General features: G+C 51.2%; 9 protein-coding genes across 9 annotated transcripts; 3 read left to right on the top strand and 6 right to left on the bottom strand.

The window, feature by feature from the left end:
• Window positions 1–53: 53 nt before the first annotated feature.
• On the top strand, window positions 54–1791 carry BDV14DRAFT_200049 (tRNA-ribosyltransferase family protein; the record flags this gene model as incomplete). The annotated part of the gene is made up of 8 exons (XM_073773430.1): window positions 54–167; window positions 237–487; window positions 576–659; window positions 712–1032; window positions 1096–1153; window positions 1210–1287; window positions 1352–1539; window positions 1605–1791. The coding sequence occupies 8 exons, from the start codon at window positions 54–56 to the stop codon at window positions 1789–1791; spliced, it is 1281 nt and encodes a 426-aa protein (XP_073628313.1).
• Window positions 1792–2054: 263 nt separating this feature from the next.
• On the bottom strand, window positions 2055–2278 carry BDV14DRAFT_200050 (uncharacterized protein; the record flags this gene model as incomplete). The annotated part of the gene is made up of 2 exons (XM_073773431.1): window positions 2055–2203; window positions 2257–2278. 2 exons carry the CDS (start codon window positions 2276–2278, stop codon window positions 2055–2057), a joined length of 171 nt encoding a protein of 56 aa, XP_073628314.1.
• Window positions 2279–2750: 472 nt separating this feature from the next.
• Window positions 2751–6495, bottom strand: BDV14DRAFT_57742 (histone deacetylase hosB). The gene has a single exon (XM_073777071.1). The coding sequence runs from the start codon at window positions 6176–6178 to the stop codon at window positions 2768–2770; it is 3411 nt and encodes a 1136-aa protein (XP_073628315.1). The 5' UTR covers window positions 6179–6495; the 3' UTR covers window positions 2751–2767.
• Window positions 6496–6811: 316 nt separating this feature from the next.
• On the bottom strand, window positions 6812–7159 carry BDV14DRAFT_200052 (uncharacterized protein; the record flags this gene model as incomplete). The annotated part of the gene is made up of 1 exon (XM_073773432.1): window positions 6812–7159. The coding sequence occupies one exon, from the start codon at window positions 7157–7159 to the stop codon at window positions 6812–6814; it is 348 nt and encodes a 115-aa protein (XP_073628316.1).
• Window positions 7160–8602: 1443 nt separating this feature from the next.
• BDV14DRAFT_173076 (YggS family pyridoxal phosphate enzyme) lies at window positions 8603–9745 on the top strand. The gene has a single exon (XM_073768682.1). It carries the CDS (start codon window positions 8878–8880, stop codon window positions 9700–9702), a length of 825 nt encoding a protein of 274 aa, XP_073628317.1. The 5' UTR covers window positions 8603–8877; the 3' UTR covers window positions 9703–9745.
• A 41-nt stretch (window positions 9746–9786) lies between these two features.
• On the bottom strand, window positions 9787–13355 carry BDV14DRAFT_57702 (AP-2 complex subunit alpha). The gene is made up of 4 exons (XM_073777069.1): window positions 12434–13355; window positions 12048–12382; window positions 10078–11999; window positions 9787–10027 (listed from the first exon to the last, which is right to left on the bottom strand). Exons 1-4 carry the CDS (start codon window positions 12883–12885, stop codon window positions 9872–9874), a joined length of 2865 nt encoding a protein of 954 aa, XP_073628318.1. The 5' UTR covers window positions 12886–13355; the 3' UTR covers window positions 9787–9871.
• Window positions 13356–13489: 134 nt separating this feature from the next.
• On the bottom strand, window positions 13490–15318 carry BDV14DRAFT_173079 (TFIIH/NER complex subunit TFB2). The gene is made up of 3 exons (XM_073768683.1): window positions 15112–15318; window positions 14958–15045; window positions 13490–14894 (listed from the first exon to the last, which is right to left on the bottom strand). The coding sequence occupies exons 1-3, from the start codon at window positions 15233–15235 to the stop codon at window positions 13670–13672; spliced, it is 1437 nt and encodes a 478-aa protein (XP_073628319.1). The 5' UTR covers window positions 15236–15318; the 3' UTR covers window positions 13490–13669.
• Window positions 15319–15465: 147 nt separating this feature from the next.
• BDV14DRAFT_57771 (PaaI family thioesterase) lies at window positions 15466–16738 on the top strand. Its single transcript, XM_073777072.1, has 10 exons — window positions 15466–15530; window positions 15579–15619; window positions 15689–15701; window positions 15822–15887; window positions 15940–15982; window positions 16040–16111; window positions 16168–16214; window positions 16274–16292; window positions 16384–16462; window positions 16514–16738. Exons 1-10 carry the CDS (start codon window positions 15504–15506, stop codon window positions 16581–16583), a joined length of 477 nt encoding a protein of 158 aa, XP_073628320.1. The 5' UTR covers window positions 15466–15503; the 3' UTR covers window positions 16584–16738.
• On the bottom strand, window positions 16705–21421 carry BDV14DRAFT_173083 (RNA helicase aquarius). Its single transcript, XM_073768684.1, has 4 exons — window positions 21142–21421; window positions 20988–21088; window positions 17451–20933; window positions 16705–17385 (listed from the first exon to the last, which is right to left on the bottom strand). The coding sequence occupies exons 1-4, from the start codon at window positions 21375–21377 to the stop codon at window positions 16916–16918; spliced, it is 4290 nt and encodes a 1429-aa protein (XP_073628321.1). The 5' UTR covers window positions 21378–21421; the 3' UTR covers window positions 16705–16915.
• Window positions 21422–21522: the final 101 nt, after the last annotated feature.

Here is a 21522-nt window from a genome sequence, read left to right on the forward strand (position 1 = left end):
TGCACTTCTACACCAAGTACTCTAGAGCGGTATACTCGTCGCCCGCACGAGCAATGTCAACAACAACCCCGCCGTCAACGGCGGAAGCTGGAGCGCAGGCCACGCCCACGCCCGCGCCAAAGGCCATGCCTTCGGCGTTGACATTCGAGTTACATAGAAAATGCTCTGTACGTTGACGTCCACTCACACGCGCCCATTCCACCTATACTAACATTTATTATTGCCAATGTAAACAGACAACAAAAGCCCGCGCCAGCACCCTCCACCTCCCGCACGGCCCCGTCCCCACCCCTATCTTCATGCCCGTCGCGACGCAGGCGTCGCTAAAGGGCCTTACCTACGACCAGCTCAAGGCAACGGGGTGTATGCTCTGCTTGAATAATACGTATCATCTTGGACTGAAGCCTGGGCAGGTTGTGCTGGATTCTGTGGGCGGGGCGCATAAGTTGCAGGGGTGGGATAGGAATATTCTTACTGATAGCGGGGGGTGAGTTGTTGCTTGCGGTTGGGGAGGGAAAGGGAAGGGCTTGGAATTGTTAGTGCAGCGTTGGCTGACGGTTTGTCTCGGAGCGTAGGTTCCAGATGGTTTCGCTACTCAAACTCGCGAATGTTACGGAGGAGGGTGTACGGTTTCTGAGTCCGCATGATGGGACGCCGATGTACGCGCCAACTTCTCCTCGCTCTTCATCCTCATACTAATAGATATAATAGGCTCCTAACCCCCGAACACTCAATCTCCCTCCAAAACTCCATCGGCTCAGACATAATCATGCAATTAGACGACGTAATCGCCACGACATCTCCCGACCACGCGCGAATCACCGAAGCAATGGAGCGCTCAGTCCGCTGGTTAGATCGGTGCATCGAGGCGCACAAGAACCCCGAAACGCAGAATTTGTTCTGTATTATTCAGGGCGGACTTGATTTGGAACTTAGGAGGAAGTGCTGCGAGGAGATGGTGAAGCGGGATACGCCTGGGATTGCAATCGGTGGGTTGTCGGGGGGTGAGGCGAAGGAGGAGTTTTGTAAAGTGTATGTTGGGTCTCTTCTGCTTGATCTGTGTTTCTTTTGGGGTGGATGTGCTGATTCGGGTAGGGTTGATACGTGTACGGGGTTGTTACCGGTGTATAAGCCGCGATATGTTATGGGGGTGGTAGGTTCCTCCACGAGCTCCTCTTCCCCTACTGCCAATACTAACACCAAAACTAGGGCTACCAAGAAGACCTAATTGTCGGCGTCGCCCTCGGCGCAGACATGTTCGACTGCGTTTGGCCTACGCGGACAGCTGTGCGTTTCACCAACACCCCCCTCCACTCATTCCATAATCCCTTCTAATTCGGCATGTGTACAGCGCTTCGGAACAGGTCTCATCTCAACAGGAAACATCAACCTCCGCCACGCAACATACGCGCACGACTTCCGGCCCGTGGAAGAGGGGTGCAAGTGCATGACTTGTAAGCCGCGGGAAGAGGGCGGTCTGGGTATAACACGGGCTTATATCCATCATTTGGCTGCTAAGGAGACGGCTGGTGCGCATTTGTATGTTGATCCCATTTTCACTCCTTCGGCTTCATATGATAGGGTAAGGCTAATCCTTTGAGCAGGCTTACGGTTCATAACGTCCACTACCTCCTCAACCTAATGCGCCGAGCACGACAAGCTATTCTGGATGACGAGTTCCCGGCTTTCCTGCGCAGTTTCTTTACAACGCTTTATGGGGGTAAGGAAGAGATACCATCTTGGGTCGTTGGTGCGTTGCGGGATGTCAATGTCGATGCACTAGAGGACTAGCATTTGCTTAAATGAAAAACCAAACAACAAGCAACAATCATCCCATTTTCATTCGAACCATAACGTATGCCAACCACCGCCAAGTGCACCACAAAGGTCCAGCTCAGCCTCATACCTCCTATTATCAGCACTTCCCACCCCAGTAGAGAATACCAAAGCGTCCAGACAGCCACCAGGCTCTCCACTGCCACGCACCGCATCTCAAATAAGTCAGACAGCGTCGACCAATCATCACCTCGTTCAAACCGTTCCAGCAGTCTCTGCTAACCTTGCTGAGCAAGGCCCTTCAAAATAGCAAGCCCCTCGTCTGCATCTTCCTGATCCCAAGGTTTAAGGCCGTACGAGAACAGAAAGTTCGTCCAGCCGCCGTAGGAGCGCACGACCGTGCGTTCGGCGGGTGTAAGGGGTGGTTCTGCGGAGGGTTAGATACGTTGTGTTTCTTCGGTTGGGGAGTGAGTGACGTACGGAGGGAGTCGGAGGCGGGCATAATGGTGGGTTTCTTTTTTGGGTTGAGTGGGTTTGGGAGGTTTAGAAAGAAGTAAAGAGTGAGATTTATGGTAGGGTTTTGTTGTGGGAATTGGCTGGGACAGATGATGAAAATGGAAGTGCTGGTGTTGGTTCAATGAAGGATGGAGGAAAGAAGAAGTGATGTTGGATGTTTTGGAGCGGCTGATAGGTACCAAAATTATGGTCCTCGTCACTTCCTCAACAAGGTTAACTTTCTTACGAATCCACAGGCCCGACCACTGCTATTAAGGCATGTTCATAGTCCAGAGTTCAGAACAAGAAACAGACGAGAACAGGATAGAAGAAAACCCTATACTATGCACATAGAAAACCTAACTCTAACAAAAGGGGTATATCATTACAAGTCCGAGGTTCCTAGAACAATTATCACGCCAACACCAATACCAACTCCTGATCCAGATGAACCCCAATAACAAATAAACGCAATAGGTAAGCTTTGATGCACAAGCTAAGCCCCTGATCCAGAGTCGGGTTTCTGTTCGGTCGATTCCTTTGGCGCACTCGGGGGTGCGAACGGGATTGGGCCGTGAGAGGTGAATCCGGGGAGACCATGTCTGTTCATAGACACAGATGCAGGAGTCGAGAAGAGCGTAGACTTTGGGCTAATAGATTCGCTAGCAGGGCCCGGAGTCAATGGAGGTGAGATACCTGCGTAGGCACTCTGAGGAGGGTTGGGGCCGGGTGCTGGTTCCTGATCCCAATGGTGCTCCATAGTTTCTGGTTCCTTCGTCTCTACAGACGGCGCAAGTGCAGGCGCAGGCGTGGGCGAAGACGCAGCTGGTGTGGCAAGAGAAGGTCCATCCTGCCTTTCAAAAAGTGCCGTTCTGTCTCGGACACTAGATGTCTCTTTAATGACTACTGGGAGCGGAAGTTCTTCATGAGGGCTGCTAGCGGCTGAAGGCTGCGACGTCGCTCTCGAGGTAGGTCTCGAAGGAGATTTTTCGGCTGCCGTTTTCTTGGGAGCCCGAGACGTCTTGGGGATAGTTTTGATGGGTTTGCGCTTGCGTTCATCTGCCGCCTTTTTCTCCCTGGCTGCGTGTTCTTCCGGAGAAGGCACCTTGAGCTTTATGCTCAGCTTCTTCACGTCAGCTGTGAGGCTGTCCATTTCATCAACCGTGCCGTCGTTTCCACTAGATGTAGGCCTTGATGTGCTCGACTGTCCGTCTGGAGTAATAGTGTTGAGATATGCATAGGGCACACGGGGCACGGGCGGTGCTTTCCTCGGGCTTGCAGAGCGTCTTGGAGTCCCGGATCGAGATGAACTGGGCTTACGGATAGTCATCGAGCCCTGGGACAATGGTCTCCGGGTTTGATCTTGCTCAGGAGGAGAAGACGCAGTGGTGGCTTGAGTCGCAGTCCCACTCTTTTGCCGTGGAGCGCGCGGTCCAGGAGACTTTGACGGGTTAGGGAGAGCACTTGGTGAGTCAAGCGTGGTTCGGCGAGTGTTCCTATTAGTCCGACGCGGAGCCTCAGTCCTAGGTGTACTAGGCAGTGAAGCCTTTGTTTTTCTTATGCGAAGCTTCATCTTGTTTTCTTCTCCAGCAACATATTCAGTTGGCGTCACCACTTCATCAAGGACAAGGTTGCCAGAGGCGGTCTGACGTTCCCTTCTCAAGCGCGAAGCTTCAGCGTTCAGATCCTCAGGACGACAGCTGTTGATTTGTCGATCACTAGGAATCAAAACCTTGGACAACTCGTGCGTGGCCACAGCCCAATCCACAGGAGGTAGAGGGAGCGGTTCCGTCTCGCCAGCCTGCGAGCCGATAGACTTCCTATGTCTGGTTGGAGTGACGACCTTCGCCGAGAACGACTGCGTCGGCGCAAAGTAGGTAGGGGCGGACTTCTCTTTAGGCTTGCTAGCAGGAGGTGGCGGGTAGACCAACGCCTCTAACTCTTCCAGCAGCGGCGGTGACCACCATCCTTGGTCGTAAATTGGGTCAAAGATCTGCCGTTCGGTTGTAGCAGGAGCAGTATCAGACAAGCCGAGACGATCTGTCATCTCGCTCGCTAAACGATTCACCTCGGTTGATTCTACACCCTGAGTATCTCCCAGGCCTGACAAGTGGCTTAACACACCAGTTGTGAGTGCCCGGTTGCTGTATCCGCCTTCCAGAACACTGATGACCCTTCCATCGACACCGAGTTCGTCCTCTTCAGCCATCCGTACAACATCGGCAGTAAATTTAGCGTAGAAATCGGTTGGAACGTTGACCTTGTGTCGTTGCATACCAGCACCTTCCCATTCACTAGCGTCAAAGCCCGCTGAAATAAAGATAGCTGCTTTTGGTGCAGGGCCATTGGGCACGCTAGCCAGACGTTCCGTGTGTGTCTTCAAGAAGACGCGAGCTTTTTCTAGCAGAACGGTATACTTGGTATAGTAAAGTTCCCAGAATTCCTGTTCTGTCTTCCACGGCTCCAGGTGAACATTCCAGATGGACTGTCCATGTGCTCCACCAATGCATACACTAGCATTGCGCACCTTGTCCAGCTCGCCCATTTCACAAGGGTATGAGTTGATGTCGTGCAAGCTGTAGTACCCAATCATAGCTTTCTTATAGCCAGCCGCATTGCGAGGCGCAGCAAGCGCCTTCTGGTTTTGCTCCCAGGTGATATCCTGTGAGCCGTCGCCATGATGAAGATCAAAGTCTAGGATCGCAGCATGGGTGAGGTCGTGAGTCATGGCAGCATAGGAGATTCCCACGTGAACATTGTTAATCCAACAAAAGCCAGAAGGGTGGCTAGCTGAGCAATGATGGCCAGGGGGGCGAATGCAGACAAAGGAACGTTTCGTAGGTCCAGCCCCAAACACAGCGTCTATACCTTCACACACTCCACCCAAGGCTCCTTCGAATGCGTTCAAGGATTCGGAGCAAAGATAAAGATCGCCCTCGTGGAAAGCCGGTGCGGGAGCGGCTCCGGCAGTGGTATCTTTACCAGCACTGCGAGGTCGCACGAGTTCCCTGCCGTTCAGCGCGAGGCGGGATTCAGCAGCGTCGCACATAGATTTGAGATCCTCCATCCACTTGGTGCCGTGCACATGAGTAACTGCCGTAGAGTTTATCGGCATCGCCCGCGACGTCTTGCGGATCTGAAACGGCGGGACAGGGAGCTGGCGTAGGTTCAGATCTGGGTGAGGGGCAAAGCGCCCCTCGGCATGTCTGCGGGCAAGGCGAACATATGCAGCTGAGATACCAACAACACACGCCTGGACGCGCTCTGGTCGCTCGACGATCGAACTGAGTGCGGCGCGTGAGGCGCGAGGACGCGAAAAGCGATGGCCGTAGCACGCATCGTGAATGACCACCAGGGTCTGAGATTGTAGGTTGGCAGACTGATGGTGCTCAACTTCCTTCTTGAAATGGTCTGCCGCAATTGAAGCCTCGGTTGGCACTTGTTCTTCTAACGCTGCTGAAAGCGAAGTCTTTCTTGAGGCTGTTCCATAACCGCTGGCGCTAAGTGAGGCTGTAGGGGACGTCCCGAGCGCGGAAGACGAACGGCGCGACATGCTGGGTCGAGGGGACACAGCGCCTCCAAGCTGGATAGATCGCAAAGATGCGGTGGAAGATTGCTTTTTTAGACTAGGTGTAGACTTGCGCCGCGCATCTCTCAGTGAGTTGGAACTCGGAATGCGCCGGGGTGTTGACTGCGGCGCCGGGCTGGCGCCAGAACGCGCGGGAACACCAGACGGCGATAGGAGCGAAGACGTGGAGTATCCGGACGGAGAAGCAGGCAATGGAGTCGCGGAGAGAGAAGGATCACTTATACGGTCGGCGAAGATTGAAGGATCGATGGGGGGTGGACGGCGACGAGGAGATTCTGAGGTTGTTTCGGTGGTGGGAGCTGCGAACGAGGGGTCCATCGTGACGCAGGAGCTGGGCCAGTCCCATTTGACTTTCTGCAAGTGAATGAGGTAGTAAAGGAAGAGTCAGTGAGAAGGTTTGTAAACGTGTTTCCAATAGGCCACTCGAAAGGAGATCAAGCTGTCAGTGAAAAGGGAGTCAGGGAGAAACAAGGAGTTTGGTGAGTTAGTGTTGGTCCCTCCATTCGGCCCAATTCCAAGGGGCAGGCGATCCCCATTCCTCGGCGGTCTCTTGTCAGGGTTGAATGTGTAGTATTCCAATTAGATTAAATAACAAGCTACTGTGTATTGTCATATGTTATTATAAGACAAGAAAGGCATGCAGGCGCATTGTCTCCAACAGTTCGTGATGGGGCTGATATAGTTCCCCTGCAGCGTCATACCCACGGGTCTAGAGTCTAGCACTACTAAGAATAAGTGATCCACAATTAAGGAGACAACATTGTATGAACAGTTTGTCATATTCTTATGTGTGCTGTAGATGTCATAAGGGTCATCAACAAATATCCAGCCATCCGACAACGCCTCATAGCTCATCAACGCCATTCCAACAATCAAAAGGGTAATCCCAAAACCAATGCAAGCAGTAACAAAATCAAAATCTAAGGAAGGCATCGTATGCAAATAAAAGGCTTAGAACATTCCTGACAGGCGACGGTACCACCTCCTTTTCGTGACAGGAGCCTGTGAGAGGTCCTTCTCTTGCTGCACAAGACTCACATCCGAGTACCGCGAGCCGCGAGAGGAAGCGCTATCAGTCGACCCAATGGAAGAACGGCTCGCCTTGCGCTGGTGCTTCTGGTGCTTCTTCTCCGACTTAAACTTGTTCATGGCGTGTCTGTCGCAGAAGCAGTGCATGGTGACGGTCTCAAAGGCTGGACCGGCACATTCGGGGCTTGGCTGGCCCATGCCGCAGGGCTGGTAGCCTGCATCGACTTCGCATTGGCAGAAGTTGTACAGAGTGAGGAATTGGCGACACATGTTGACGTTATGTGATTTTCCTTTTATTTTATTTTTTCAGGGTTGACTGATTGAGGTGCGGGTTCAGACTATCGTTCCTCCTTTGGGCGCCGCTGACGTTGATGGAGATCGAGCCAAGTCAAGTGGACTGGAACAGTATCTCCGCTGGCTTCCGATAAGAATTGCCCCTCAATGTCGGGGTAATGCTAGGCGATGGTGTGTGAAAATGCAGATATCCTGCTGCTTCAAATATTGATTCTTTGGGGAGTTGACTGGCAACTCTTGAATATAATTGTGTGGTTTTTGTAGTGGTTAAATTGAGTTTGTCGTATAGATCGGATGTCGGATTCTGCCTCCAGGGCTGACCGTGCTTGATATGCAGCGAGTGCCGATATACTGATAGACAAGGAAAAGCGAGTTGGTATGTCAAATCTGACAAAGTAGGAAATCGGTTGCAGCGATGGGCTTTATACCCAAGCGAGGGATAAAGGTATAAGGATGTAATAGGTGTGGGGTAGGGTAATGGTAAAGACGGCTTTGACTTGCAAAGCCCACCAACAAAGAGAGCCGTTAGATTGTAGAGGAAAGGTAAGAGACTGAGGCTGAGACTGAAGACCTAAAGACAAGAAAGAGGGGGAGCAGGGCTTGTTCTATATAGACGACAAGTACTTGACGTCAGCAAGCGCTGTGGTGGAGATGTACAGAGACAGACCCCTCTACCAACGGGATCTCCGGGACTTGCGCAAGATCTGCCATGCCAGACCGGTTGTAAGCATGTTCTAAATTTTCTAATTCTAGCCTGTTCTTTTCATTGACGAGCCAATCCTCTTTGATCGCGCCCAAGAGGCAAACGCTTGTCGTTTGGCTAGGCGCCACACAACGGCCGGCTCGACTGGCACGAATGGCTCTGGGCCTTTGCTCTTGGGTTTCATTTCGCGCCTTTCCAAGCGGTCCAGGTCCGCTTACGCTGGATGGAGTACAAGTCAGCTGAGCAACGAGAGGCAATTTTTGACAATAGTCAAAAGTAATAATGTGGAATCGGACAAGGAATCGGTCTGACAAAATCTGGACATGAGCGGGCCCCGGCTTACGAAGTGCCAGGCGCACGCACGTCGTTTAACGTTTGGACAGTTCATGGGGTTGATCGCATTGCGTACACTTTGCGGATCTTGGCGGGTTGTAATGCCCAATGGGTGTGGTACGAGAATTATATTTCATCATTGTGGTATATCAGTGGTTCTGTGGAATCAAGATGATGACATGTCGCTGTTGATCGATAAGCGGAACTGCAAGCCGGAGACACGATGGAAGACAGGAAATGCCAAGAGTTCGTGATCTGGATCGCAGGGGATTAAGCTAGGCGGCTTAAGGTTAGACCGGGATGTGGCAGATCAGCGTCACGTGGCTTGTCATCTATGGACCCCGACAATGCACTCGCAGAAGTTTATTGTTGCTCCCTGTCGTATTTCTTGCTATACTATAGAATACCCTTGCTTCCGCGCGCTATTGTATGATAGAAGCGGATATTGAAGAGTGTCTTATCTTGTATCTTCAGCACACCGGCCAAGCCACCGGCTACTCTGTACAGTAGCGTTCACCGCCAGCATCGCGTAGTTTCTCCAATTTTCCTCCGCACCCCTCCCCTCCCACCACTTACTTCGCGCTATACAAACTTTCAAGCCACGATCCATTCTACATTACTTGGGGACACCATTGACCATACGACCTCCATCACCGGCATGATGTCCCAAGAATCCTCAGAACAACCAACGATAATGGCCCTCTCACCAGCACGAACAACAACCCTCCTCTCAAACCTCTCCTCCGTAACAACCCGTATAACAATCGCAACCTCCAAATGCACAACATCCCGCTCGGCACCCCGCCTCGTCGCAGTCTCCAAACTAAAGCCCGCCTCCGATATCCTCGCCCTCCACACGCCCCCAACAACCCACCTGCACTTCGGCGAAAACTACCTCCAAGAACTCCAAGAAAAGGCGCGCCTCCTCCCCCCCACTATAAAATGGCACTTTATCGGCGGACTGCAGAGCAACAAGTGTGTTTCGCTTGCGCGGGACACGCGGGCCCTATGGGCTGTTGAGAGCGTAGATAGTGAGAAGAAGGCAAGTCTGCTTGATAAGGGGTGGGGTGATCGGAAGAGTGATATGGGCGGGGAGGAGAAACTGCGTGTCTTTGTGCAGGTTAATACCTCGGGCGAGGAAGCGAAGAGCGGTGTTGATCCTGCCCAGGAAGTTGTGGGGTTATGTCGGTTTATAAGGGAGAAGTGTCCGCGGTTGAAACTGCAGGGGGTGATGACGATTGGGGCGATTGCAAGGAGCAAGGCTACGACGCCGGAGAATGAGAATGAGGATTTTATTTGTTTGAAGGAGGCGAAAGACAGGGTTAATAAGGAGTTGGTGCTTGAGGGGGAGGATGCGCTGGAGTTGAGTATGGGGATGAGTGAGGACTTTGAAGGGGCGATTGTGCTGGGGAGTGACGAGGTGCGTGTTGGGACGACGATTTTCGGGGATAGGCCGCCGAAGGATCAGGCGAGGGTTGTTTAGATATAGTTATACGATTGTGTGCAGGTTAGATGGATGGGTTGCATGCCGTGGCATGCTCAAAAATTATGTACTCTAAATGATATCAATAAATACAGACCAGACTACCTTGATGCATCGCATAGGACAGTAAGGTTGAAAAAGGCATGCAAATGCTGTATGCAATAAGGTATTAATAGCCCGATGTAAAGTCGTCTTCGATCCCCCTCGGCTTTTCACGAACGTAACTTCTCTCCGCCACCGTCCCTTGCGATAGCCTCTGCTCCATCTGCCGCGCCAGCGCTTGGGGTATTCCTTCTTGTGTGGCTCTGATTGTGACTCGGTACATCTGAGATAGTTAGCATTGGTCTATGTGGGATTTCTGTTTGAAAAACTTACCTTCCGCTCATAGTTGGGTTCCAGTCGAAGAAGACATCCAGTCTTCCCTTGCGCAGAGTGGAAGACTGCACAACCCACAAGATTGGTTGCATTAGGGTCAACACCATGCAGTAGCTTCCAACCAAACTGTTCCACAAGTCGTTTTGTGAAGCCATCGCTGATGCTTCCCGCCTTCGCCGCAAGACCGAACGTGTTTTGCCCTTCGAGCGGGCCGCCACCAATCTGGCGCCATCGCTTGAAGAACTCGTCGGCTGACAGGTTTGAAGGCTCCAAGTACCGGTGCATCAGAATCGGCAGTTGCAGCGTGTAAGCTTGAAGTGCACCTGCAAGGTACGAGATACGGATCGTCGGCGCATTAGAGAATGGGCCCTTCGCCTCAAAGAAAAGGGTTTGTTGCGTTTGACCAGCTCCTGGGACTGAAGGATCGGGAAGACTCTTGGAATCAATCCGGAGATCAGGAGCAGATGAATTATCCACAGTGGTCGTGAGCGACCCGATAGGGAAAGAGGATTTGTTGCTGATGTAGAGTTTCAGCACACCCAAGTGGCCTCGGAATTCAGACCGCAGACCAATCTGGATCTGTGCATCCTCAAACAAGACACCCTCATCAGAAAAGTACAGTTTGTTGTATCCAATCTCCCAGTCTGGTGATAGGTTCGCTGCACTAGCCATGTTCGTTGAGGGCGGTGGCGGCGTTGCCCCTGCACTCATGTCCAGCCCAGCCAAGTCTCCTGAAGCACTCGAGGGAGTTCCATTGGTACCCGTCTTCGTACCATTAACAATTGTAGTAAATGTCCGCTTGAGGCCAGTGTTTTGTGCCATGAGGATCTCCGTCCCGTCCGCGTTGGCGTCTTTGCCGCCAACAACCCAGGTCTTTTTATCCGTCGTACCAGCAGTTTTCTGGTGAAGGCGTGAAAGTAGAATGGAGGCTCGCTCAGAAAATGGAGGCATTTCGTCACAGACCGTTCGTAGAAGATCGTCAGTTGGAAGTGTCGCCAGCGACAGATATTCAAAAGCGCGTTGCTGGAGCTCTGGGTCAGGAGAATGGCTGTACAGGCGGAAAATGTGTAAGAGCTGCGGCTTGATTTCGGGGAAGAGGTTGACAAATTTGACGAAAGAAGAAAGAATCATAGCACGGGTATTGTCAGTGCTTGTCATCATTTTCGCCTGCAGAGCGAGGAACTGTTCAATGGGGCTTGAACCTTGGGTGTCAGCCACCAAGTGTCCAAACTCTCCGAGAACGTAACAACCGATTTTGACAAGACTCTCGTGGCAGTCCGTCTTCAAATAGCCGAGAAGTGTCTGAGCAGCGTATGCCTGGAGCTCCTCATTGTTCGTCACGATCTGAATAACCCGCTGCCAGACTTCATCGTTGACATGATCACCGGCAAGGGACAGAAGCTTCAACGTAACATCAATGTACCATTGGGCGTCTGTAGCATACTTCTCCGTGAGAATGGCAACTTTCAACACCATCTCTTCTCGAATTGCATAATCGGCAGACTGAAGGTACCGCATCAACTCATTCACAATCGGTGCCGCATTTGTGCTATCACACATACTGTAAACCAAGTCAAGACCCTTTCGGCGTACACTAATATCTCTGTCTCGAAGTGAGCCAAGGATGATATTTTGGTGCTTCTTGATAGGGTCAAGAGTCTCGGCCCTAGCTGCAAAGTGTGTCATGGCTTCCAGACCCAAGTAGCGGACGTTCGTTTCTCGCGACTGGATGTATTTCCCTAGCCGTGAGGAGATTTGCAACATAAGAGTGTGTTCGGTGTCAAGGTGGATGAGAAGATTGATCGCTTCGAATAGCACGGCATTCTGCGCGTTGTTCTGCTGCACATTTTTCGGTGTGTCCATGGCAATTTGCAAGATCTGCTGAAGCGATTCGCGGATAATATCGCGGACATGGCTGTCGGCTGCACTGAGTTAGCGCACATCTTCAGAAGGATTATATCATCACTTACCGGACGGAGGGTAGTACTGCAACAAACGCAGCAACTTGACCTGCAGCCATGGGCAGGGTACTCGGTAGTATAGATAGTCCGAAGCGATATCGCCATCGACAATGACTCTTTTCAGCCGCTGAGCGGCCTTAACGTAACTTCCCCGGTATTCTTCTGGCCGATCCTGCGCTAGAGCCATAATCAAAGATGTCACAGACAATGTAACGCCCATGTCTGGGTCATCCATCAACGAGATTATACGTTCCGCCCAGGCACCCTGCACAATACTGGGGAACTTTCGGTAGAGACGGAGGAGGGTGAGCGCAGCCTTTTTCTTCACGAAGGCTTTCGAGGTTCTGCAGGGATAGTCAGTAGCAGTTCCAATTCTAGCGGTAGATGCGACTCACGGAGAGATCAGCAACCGATGGACTTCGGTTGAAAGTGCTTCGCCCATTTCTCGACTTCCGACATTAGCAACCGCATGAAGAGCCAAACAATTGTTCAATTCGTGGTGATCCAAGAGGTCCTTTCGAATACTGTTGACAACAAGATGCAGCAGCTCATGCTCTTCATGTAGGAACAGCGTCACCGCAAGATATCCAATTTGCTTCTCTGAATATTTGTTCGAGGAGATCAAATTGACAGCCTCAAGGTGACCGAAATCGACATCGTACCCCTGAATATAGACATATAGCAGCTTGCACACGTATTTCTTCTTCTGGTACCCGTCGAGACTTCCAGACTTGAATTTCTGTCGGATGTTCGCCAGTTCCTTGTTGACTCGCTTCTCTTCCAGTTCGCGCGCTCTTGCATTTCGCAAGTCGGCAATAAACTGGACTAAGCCTCGCATGGAAGACATCTTGTCTGTGTATGTCGCTGGTACCAGACTTGTAAAGAATGGATGGGGGTTTGGCGCGGAAAGGAGTGACTGGTTTATTCGAGGATTGGAAAGGCCGTGGGTTCAATGCGAAAATGAGGGGGTGACGGTCTTCTGGAAGTGCTCACACCGGATCGGAGTGTACACTCAGGACTTGTAGATCATATAATCATATCCTGTCGCTCGGTTTGTCCGTAGGTAATTCTTGAGGTTCTATGCCGCATAGATCATGGCGCAAAGTTAAAGAAGGCAAGCGTGTCTTCGGCGATTGTCAGGAGTTAGCGTAGGGCGGGACAGGGATAGCCAGCGTTCGGTGGGTAACCCCGGGATAAAGCCAAGAGCAACGGAAGGGAAGGGAAAGGAAGGGGAAGCACAGGAAGCAGAATCGGAAATTTGTGAAGCCCAGAGAGTTAAGCACGAACCCGTACCACTACCAAGAGACATGCAGCTGTTCCAGCATCCAGGAGCGTTCCCCCCGTTTTGGTGCTGAGCCACTCCCGGGGCCGATCCGGCGGAGATCTACGGAACATCGTTGATACGCTGTGGCGGTGCATCTGTAGCACGAGGAAGAGTAACGGAGTACTTTTAATCGCTCATATAGATTCGGTTTTAAAAATCCCTAATATACAATTTTGTCAATCCTCAATCCCTATGCAAATCGTCCCTTGAACCCAATAACTCCCAGCGGCAATGCATAAACAACAATAAGCATATGGTATCAGCTGATTTTCGTCAAGGCCGTATTAATATGAAGTAGTGGAAGATCTCATTTCCTGCTTCGTAGAAACTTTGCGACCTGCTCATGCCTCGTCACAAAGAACATCCTCTTACGATCTGACTTCCAAATCAGTACACCGATCTCTTCGGCGTAGCGACATGGAGCCTCGTATTCGGCAAGGCTGACAAAATCCTTGAACAAGAAACCAGCCGTGGCTCTGACGCGGTCACGCTCCAGTTGCCAAAGCCGAATTTGATCGACGACAGTGGGTGGAAGGACCGACTGTGGAACCCCAGCTTGGTTGGATGTTGACCGAGCCACATTGTGTTTGCGCATCTGCGGGTGTGCATGGGTTGCCAGGTATGAAATTATTTGGTCGGCCGTGATGCCCATTTCGATGGCGCGACGGATAGACTGGCGGGTGATCTTACCAGTCACCAGGTTAGGGAATCGATATTTGAGAGTGGTGAAGAGGGCAATGAGGGATATCTGAAGCGGCGATGACGTATATGCGTAAAGTCGATAGTTTGTCTCAATAATAATGAATCCAGATCCCGGTTGGTTTGGATCATCTCCGCCTGGACCAGAAAGCGCCCCAGCCATCGGGTTGCTGAGAGCACTCGAGTCGGAGGTGAGCGTCGTCGCTAATCGAGTGGGATAAAAATATATCGCTTCGGGAGAATCTTGATAAACGATTCCAAAGTCCGCTAGATCAGTCAAAGTGCGGAGTTGGTTTGACGTCAAATTCTGTTTCTCGTATGACTTTCCGAGTTCCAAACTGCTGAGAAGGAATATGAACGAAAGCACTTCGACGCTATTCATTCCGATGGCTTCCGCGCTCTCAACGTAGAGAATAAGGATATGCCAGACCTGCGTTCCCACATCTTGGAGAACAAATGCGAATCCGTCTTGGGTGATCTCAACGCGACGATCCCTAATTTCGACCAAATGCCCGGCTTGTAGAAGCTGCTTCACGCCTTTACTCAGGTTTGCATCACGCTGTATCCCGAGGCCACTTGTTCCAACCATGTAACCGAGAACTCCCTCCCATTGCCGGCGCGCATATTCATCTAGATTCGCAATGGAGACGCTCTGCTCATTTGGTAACTGGTAAAGCACACCAAATGATTGGGTTTCCTCGGTTCCAGTGAGTGCTTGCCGCAAGGATGCAGCGAACGGATTGGTGACCATGTAGGCGGGAACGTTATCTGCAGTTTTCGTATTGGAGAGGATATGGAGTCTTCCTAGGATTGAAAGTGCGCTATCCCGTTCTCTATACGAAAAGTAATTGTCAGCTGCTGGAAGCAGCGCACAGGCTTGACCGCACACTACTCACTTCAAGCTCTCAGCTCTGACCCAGATCTCCAGGTCCGCCGCTGGAAGCGGGTCCTTGAGATAGAGAAGCGCCATCACGAAGCATTTTGCTATCGTTTGAGGTGAGGGTTAACCCATGCTGAACGAAAATCGTCGACCACACATCTTCTACATACCCAAATCAGGCAGCATGCGCCTGAAGATAGCTAGAGCGGTGGATGGCTGCTGGTAGAGCTTGAGAAAGACCGTTCCGGGAAGACTTTCGAGATAGTCGAACGGACGTGACGGAGCGGCCGCCATCTTGCCTTGAGGAGCTGGAATAACCTTTCACCGTTGTATCATTATTGAGTGAGGTCGGAGGACGGAGTGTCAGTCGGAGGAAGTATGAGAAAAGAATAAGGCTGGAAGAAGCTGGAGCTCGTATACTGCTCCCCGTAGGCGGCACTCCGGTGGCCCAGACGGCCCAAAGCGCAGTCCGTGGCGATGATCTCACGGCAATACCCCGGCTTGCATACTTCCCCCGCCGTCTAGTCGCATACTCAACTTTGCTTTGTTTACTTGTTCGAAAATGACTGCTCTGCGATTTGTTAGATCTGTGAGTTTCTCTTGTATTTGAAAATGGCTATATCCAACAAGCGTCTAGGTTTGGGAATCCTTCCGGGCTACCTCGGGCCTGGAGCCGAGGTACGTACTGAGCTTCCGTTGTTGATAGAGAGCCCATTGCTAAGCAGTGAAACTTGTACGAATATTCAGACTTCTAGATAATGTGAGTTTACCCCTAATAGTTATTCAATGATGTTATTTGCTCTGTTTCATCTCCGCAATTCGTCCTTCGGTTACTGAGATATTGGCTGTACATCCGAGATACTAATCAATATCTCCCCAGCTCCGGGTCACTGCTGCAAGGCCAGGAACCGTGAACTTTGAGCTCGACATCCAAAAGGAGCACACGGTATGTCGGTCGCTCGGCTTTCTGATAGCGTAATTAGCTGACACTCTGCCAGAATCGGCTCAACATCCTCCATGGGGGTACCATCGCTAGCATGGGTGAGCCGCAACTCAATGACACTTATCTGTTAACCATCTCCAGCTGACCATCTCCAGTGGACCTCGGTGGCTCCCTAGCAGTTGCATCGCGCGGTCTATATGCGACGGGCGTCTCCACCGATCTAAATGGTGAGTGGGAGCCATCTCTACGAGCTAGGGCTGGTTTCTAACACATCTCCCTGCAGTGACATACCTTAGCTCCGGTGGTAAAGTCGGCGATAAGATCCTTGCAGTACGTTCAATTCCTTGGCTACATGCTTTTTTATCAACATAGAACTAACGTTGCTACAGGAGGTCACTTGCGATAGGTGTATGCCCTAGTGCCCCGTTAACCAGGCCATGACGCCCTTCATTTCCAACCCGGCGAGCAATCCTTTACTCTGTCTCTAACAACTCTGCAGTCGGCAAGACCCTCGCATACACTTCCATTAAGTTCATGAACACCAAAGGCGATATGTTCGCCCGAGGAAGCCATACCAAGTAGGTACCCTCCCAGCAACCCCACTGCAGTGCTAACCAGTTACTGTATAGGTACGTTGCACTTGCTTGGAAAGACCCTCAGAATATTGTTGAGGAGTTGAATGAGCGCAAGTCGTCGTAAGCTATGTGTAGAGAAATGCTGAGTGCCTATAATTTTGAGGTGGTCGGGTCCTCCTGTGGAGACCATGTGTGTATATATATTTGCGCGACAATAGATTAGTTCAACCATTTACTAGGTATGCCATCGATAAGAACCGCTCAGACATATTCACATAATTATTCCATCCTACGATAGCTGTACAATTTCTGGAGCATGGATTCGAGTATTTGTGAAGCAAAGACCATGATATTATAAATTCGAAACGTAAATCATCCAAGCTGAGCCTCCATTTCTCAAATACTCCAGTAATGTAATCTGAAAGCCCACGCTTTTTCTACACAGAGTCAATCAAATCAAGTATACACATGTTCATGCAGCGGATCTTCCTCGCCCTCCTCGCCAGCCCCAAGCATAACCTCATCCCCATCCTCCTCAATAAGCCCACCGTCCTCACCGTCGTCATCATCATGAATATCCATCGCCCCATCAGCAATCGCGTCCTGGCCACCCATAGCCTTGGTCTTCGCCTGCGTCATCTCGTACACGTACTGGCCTAGATGTTCGACGCTTTCCATGGGTGTGCCCTGTACCTCGTCGATTAGAGGGCGGGTAGTTGGGAACATCTCGCCGGCCGCGAGCATGAGTTTGTCGGGGCGTTGCAGGAGGAGGTCGAAGGCAGGTTTGAGTTCGTAGCATGATTCAAAGACCTCGCGGCGGCCGATGATGTAGAGACCGAGGCGGGCACGGGAGAGGGCCACGGTTAGGCGGCGGACGTCACGGAGGTAGCCGACGGTTCGAGTGCGTGTTAGGGAGAGGATGACATCTATTGTGGGAGTGGGTTAGCAGGAGAAACTTGAAAAGATTGTTGGAATTTGGAATAAGACTTACAGTCATTCTGCTCGCCTTGGTATCTGTCTACCGTCGTGACGATCTTAGGCATGCCGAAGAGGATGTTTTTGGCACAGCGATGATTCAAGACATCCTTGATCAGTGCTGTTTGGCCTGCGTAGGTTGCGAGGATCGAGATCTTTGATGCGCGATACCCAAGGAGTCGCATGTACTGGAAGATGGCAACAGCATATTCTGCTTCTCCGAGGTTTTGAATGAAGTGAGGAGTGGGTTCACGTTCTCCGTTGCCTTGGTAGTCAGGCACATTGATGAACTGGTACTCGAATTGAAAACCGGCATTTGCCCGTTTGAACTCTGGCAGCTGTTCAACACCAGGCAGGTTTCCGAGATTTTGGTAGCGCCACCGGAAAAGCTCTGCGATGCTTGGTCGAGACCGACCTTGTCGGTCAAGAGTAATGGTCGGGACTCCTAGTCGCACCAGACGGAGGAAAAGACTCTGCTCAAAGTGGGCATACTGTCTGAAGGCCAAGTTTTGAATAATCGGGGAGTTTTGGAGGTGGTCACCGCACAGCACAACTCGCTCCAGCGGCAAGTGGCCCTCTTTCATGCGTTGCAGAGCAGCAGGAATAAAGCTTTCCACCTCAGTAATTTGAGCAGCTTCTTCCATGACCACATTGTCGTATTGAAACCCGAGATCAGCGATCTCTTGGCGGCGCATGGCTGCATGTGTGCTTGTCATGGCGATGATTCTCGCCTCTTTTACAAGTAGGTAGTTCGCTTTGTCTTTGGGCTGTCGCAAGATCTCGAACGGACGAATATCTTCTAGCTCCGAAAAGATCTTTTCAATGTGGCGTTGGCATCCCTCCGCCACATCGATAAGAGTCTCCTTGGGAGCCGAAGGATCAAATAGTGACCCTGGCGCATTGGAGAAGTATTCATGGAATGGGAAGGCAGCGATAACATCTTCTGTTGATGTGTTCTCTGCACGGGCGGTATCCCAGTACTTCGCCCACGCAGGTTTGATGTAAACCATGTTAAAATAGCCAGCTGTCTCGCATGAGTTTCCATGCGCTCCTTGCGCTCCAATAGAAGCTGCCAAGCGAGTGACCTCAGAGAGGAAATAGTCTCGGTTGTCAAGGAACGATTCAACGCGGCCATACTTGCTATAGCTCGATTCGGTCTCCAGCTCTTCCTCGCCATGACCAAGGCGCAACAAGTGACGCTCATCAATATCAAGTGCAACGATTTTCTGGAATAGTTGGTTTAGTGCTTGGTTGCTGTGCGCAACAAGCAGTGTGCGTTGGCTCGGAAAGTTGTGATAGATATTGTTGATGATCTGGGTAACGACATCAGTCTTTCCAGTGCCAGGAGGTCCGACGATGACAGTGAGACCTGGCTGAGTTCCAGATGCGATTGCATCGATCTGAGCCGGCGTGAAACGAACAGTATTGAGCTTTGGTGCATCAACCGGGTACGGGCCGGGATTTGGTGGCTTATACGTTGAGACACGGAGAGATTTGGGCACCACTTGCCCCTCCGCAGACTGATCCCTTCGCCGTTTCTTAGATGTGCCGGAGGCAGGGGGCTGAGGAGCCTCCTCCATATATTCAAGGGTGTAAGGCGGTGGAAAGCTCGATGTAGCCTCACCTGAAGGCTCGATTGTTAAACCGGGGAAACTTTCAATCAAGTGCTGCCAGTCCAGAAACGTGTCTTTGAAATCCACTGATTTCAGTCGATTAGGTATCTCTGTATAGCGGGCACCGGCAGGGTCTCCATAACCCAGGAAGATGTCCTGGATCCACGTTGGCAAGGTAATATTGGACACAATAAGCTTCTGCATGGTTTCGAGAATTGATTTGAAGTTATTTTCCCTTCCCTTCCTCCTTGCGACCACATTGATTAGTGGATATATGTCGGGCTTCCCTTGCGAGGTACGGTCCTTGTCTGCTTTGAAGGCAGCGGCGTCCAAGTTGACAAGCAACCTTCTCACACGAGGACGAGATCGGTATCCATTCGTTTGGCCCGAGGCCGGCTCGCGGAGCGGGCGACCATTTTCATCAAGAACCTGTACGACGTCTGCCGATCTGACATGGACGATACCTGGTGTCTGAGTGGCATTGGGATCTCTTACACCAAATTTGCCGGTGTTATTCGGCTGAACAGCGAGGAGGAAGATAACATCATCGGGGCGAAGCGAGTCCCACTCTGTTCGGATATGGTCTGCCAACCTGCCGACTTCTATGGTAATCTCGGCACGCACAAACGCGGGTTTGGCGGTACCAACTTTCGGCGGCGCGACCTCAATTATGGCTGGCTTTGAGATCGGGATAGCCATACGAGAGAACCCATCAAAGGTTAATGTTCTCCCATCCTGACTCGATCGGGGCTGCATTCGCTTGATGATTGACTCCATATCCTTGCGTATCTGGAAGAATGCTTCCGCACGGTATAATAGAAAAGACCGCCAGAGGAAGTCCCCAAGGCTGAGATACTGAAGGTTAAGCTTGGGGATAGCAAGTGGTCTGGACCCGTCATATGCTTCATTTCGAAGTAAAGACGGGTCGTACAGACTTTCTTCTGTTGGGACGACGCTCAGATTAGATGCGGCTTCTTGAAAGGAGGTCTGCCGTTCATAGTACGACAGGAGAATCTCCATGTAAAGATCGCGATCGGATGCTACATTGGCTTGTTTGGGATAGCTCGTGCGGAAACCCAGGTGCGAGCATAGGCTTTGAAGCTCTGAATCATCGAGGGAATTTAGCTGGCCTTCAAGTTCAGGGCGCTGTTCGATGGAGCCGTAATTGCTCAAGGCCAGGATGGTCAGCTTGTCTTTGAAATGCTTCATAGATGCCCTCTGCAGTTGCGCCAAATCATGGCAATGAGCATCGTATACCTCTTGGGGTGACAGCGCCTCTCCCGTGTAATTGTTGATCGCAAATGCAGCAAAATGCTTGAGGAGATTGTAAAAATCTCGGAAAAGCGCGTTGTCTGCTGAGCGGTATAGCTGCGAAAGGCGCATGACGGGTAGGAGGTGGAGATCCTTCAACAAAGTGTTCACGTATCGTCGCGTAGGTAACTGGCTTTCTAGGTCGACGAGGAATTCCAGAAACCGCTCACAGTACCGCAGATTATCCGCCTGGTCCTTCTCAACCCCGTTCAATCTGCGCAGGAAATCCAAGAGCATTGTATACAACCATGATCGCTCAAATCGCATTTTGGCCTTGGCGGCTTCGTCTCCCGCATCGTATCGCTTTGTGGATGCTCTCCATGCTTTCTTCAAGTTAGGAGCCTTGCCGAGAGCACGTTCCCTCGCTTCTTCGCTGTGAATATTGTGCCAGATCGAAATGGAGACCAGAGGAGCGCATTCTTTCCGAATTGTAGCATTTTCTAACGATTGAAAGGCACTGATCATGAACGAGAGTATCGACAGACGAGAGAACGTAGAAAGCGATTGATCGATGCTCATTGACAGGATCCGATGGAAAAGGTTTGAGAAGTCGTCGGGGCGCGCTGAGAAGATTTCTGAGATTTATTAGCTGCTGTACATGTAACATCTGAATAGAGGAGTTCTCGTACCCCATATCGGTAAATGTTCTCGGTGTTTGGCGCTCACAAATAGTGCTACCAGCAAGACGTGATAATTTGAAGCGTCTTCAGTGTATGTCGGCCAAAGAAACCTGATTGAATATTAGCAACATTGCGACCAAAACGCTTCAGAAAGAGCGCGTACTGTTCGAGGACGTTCAGATTCTCCAAGGTAAGAAGCGAGCGAAAACTGAAGTTGTCGGCCTCGAGAGGATCCCATAAATCCTTCTTGATCACATCATGCTTCACTTTGCGGACCTTCTTGGAATCGCGCCAATGGGTCTTGGCCAGTTGTACCCAAGGGCTGTCGTCGCGAAAATCCTCCACGGTCGGTCTGGAATCGAGACCGGGAGCCATGGCATGCTGTGTCTGGAAACCCATCCCTCAACGTTGGAGCTGCCCAAGGTCCAAAAGCTCTCTCTCTCCTAGCGCGGGCCCGATAGATACAGTTGCGTCAATGGTTTGTCTGCCGTCCCGGATGGCGCGGAACGGGAGCTTTAGTCGCGCGTCTACAGAGCGGAAGCCT

Source organism: Aspergillus stella-maris (genome assembly GCF_047715825.1).
Source record: "Aspergillus stella-maris strain CBS 113639 unplaced genomic scaffold BDV14scaffold_26, whole genome shotgun sequence".
Lineage (NCBI taxonomy): Eukaryota > Fungi > Ascomycota > Eurotiomycetes > Eurotiales > Aspergillaceae > Aspergillus > Aspergillus stella-maris.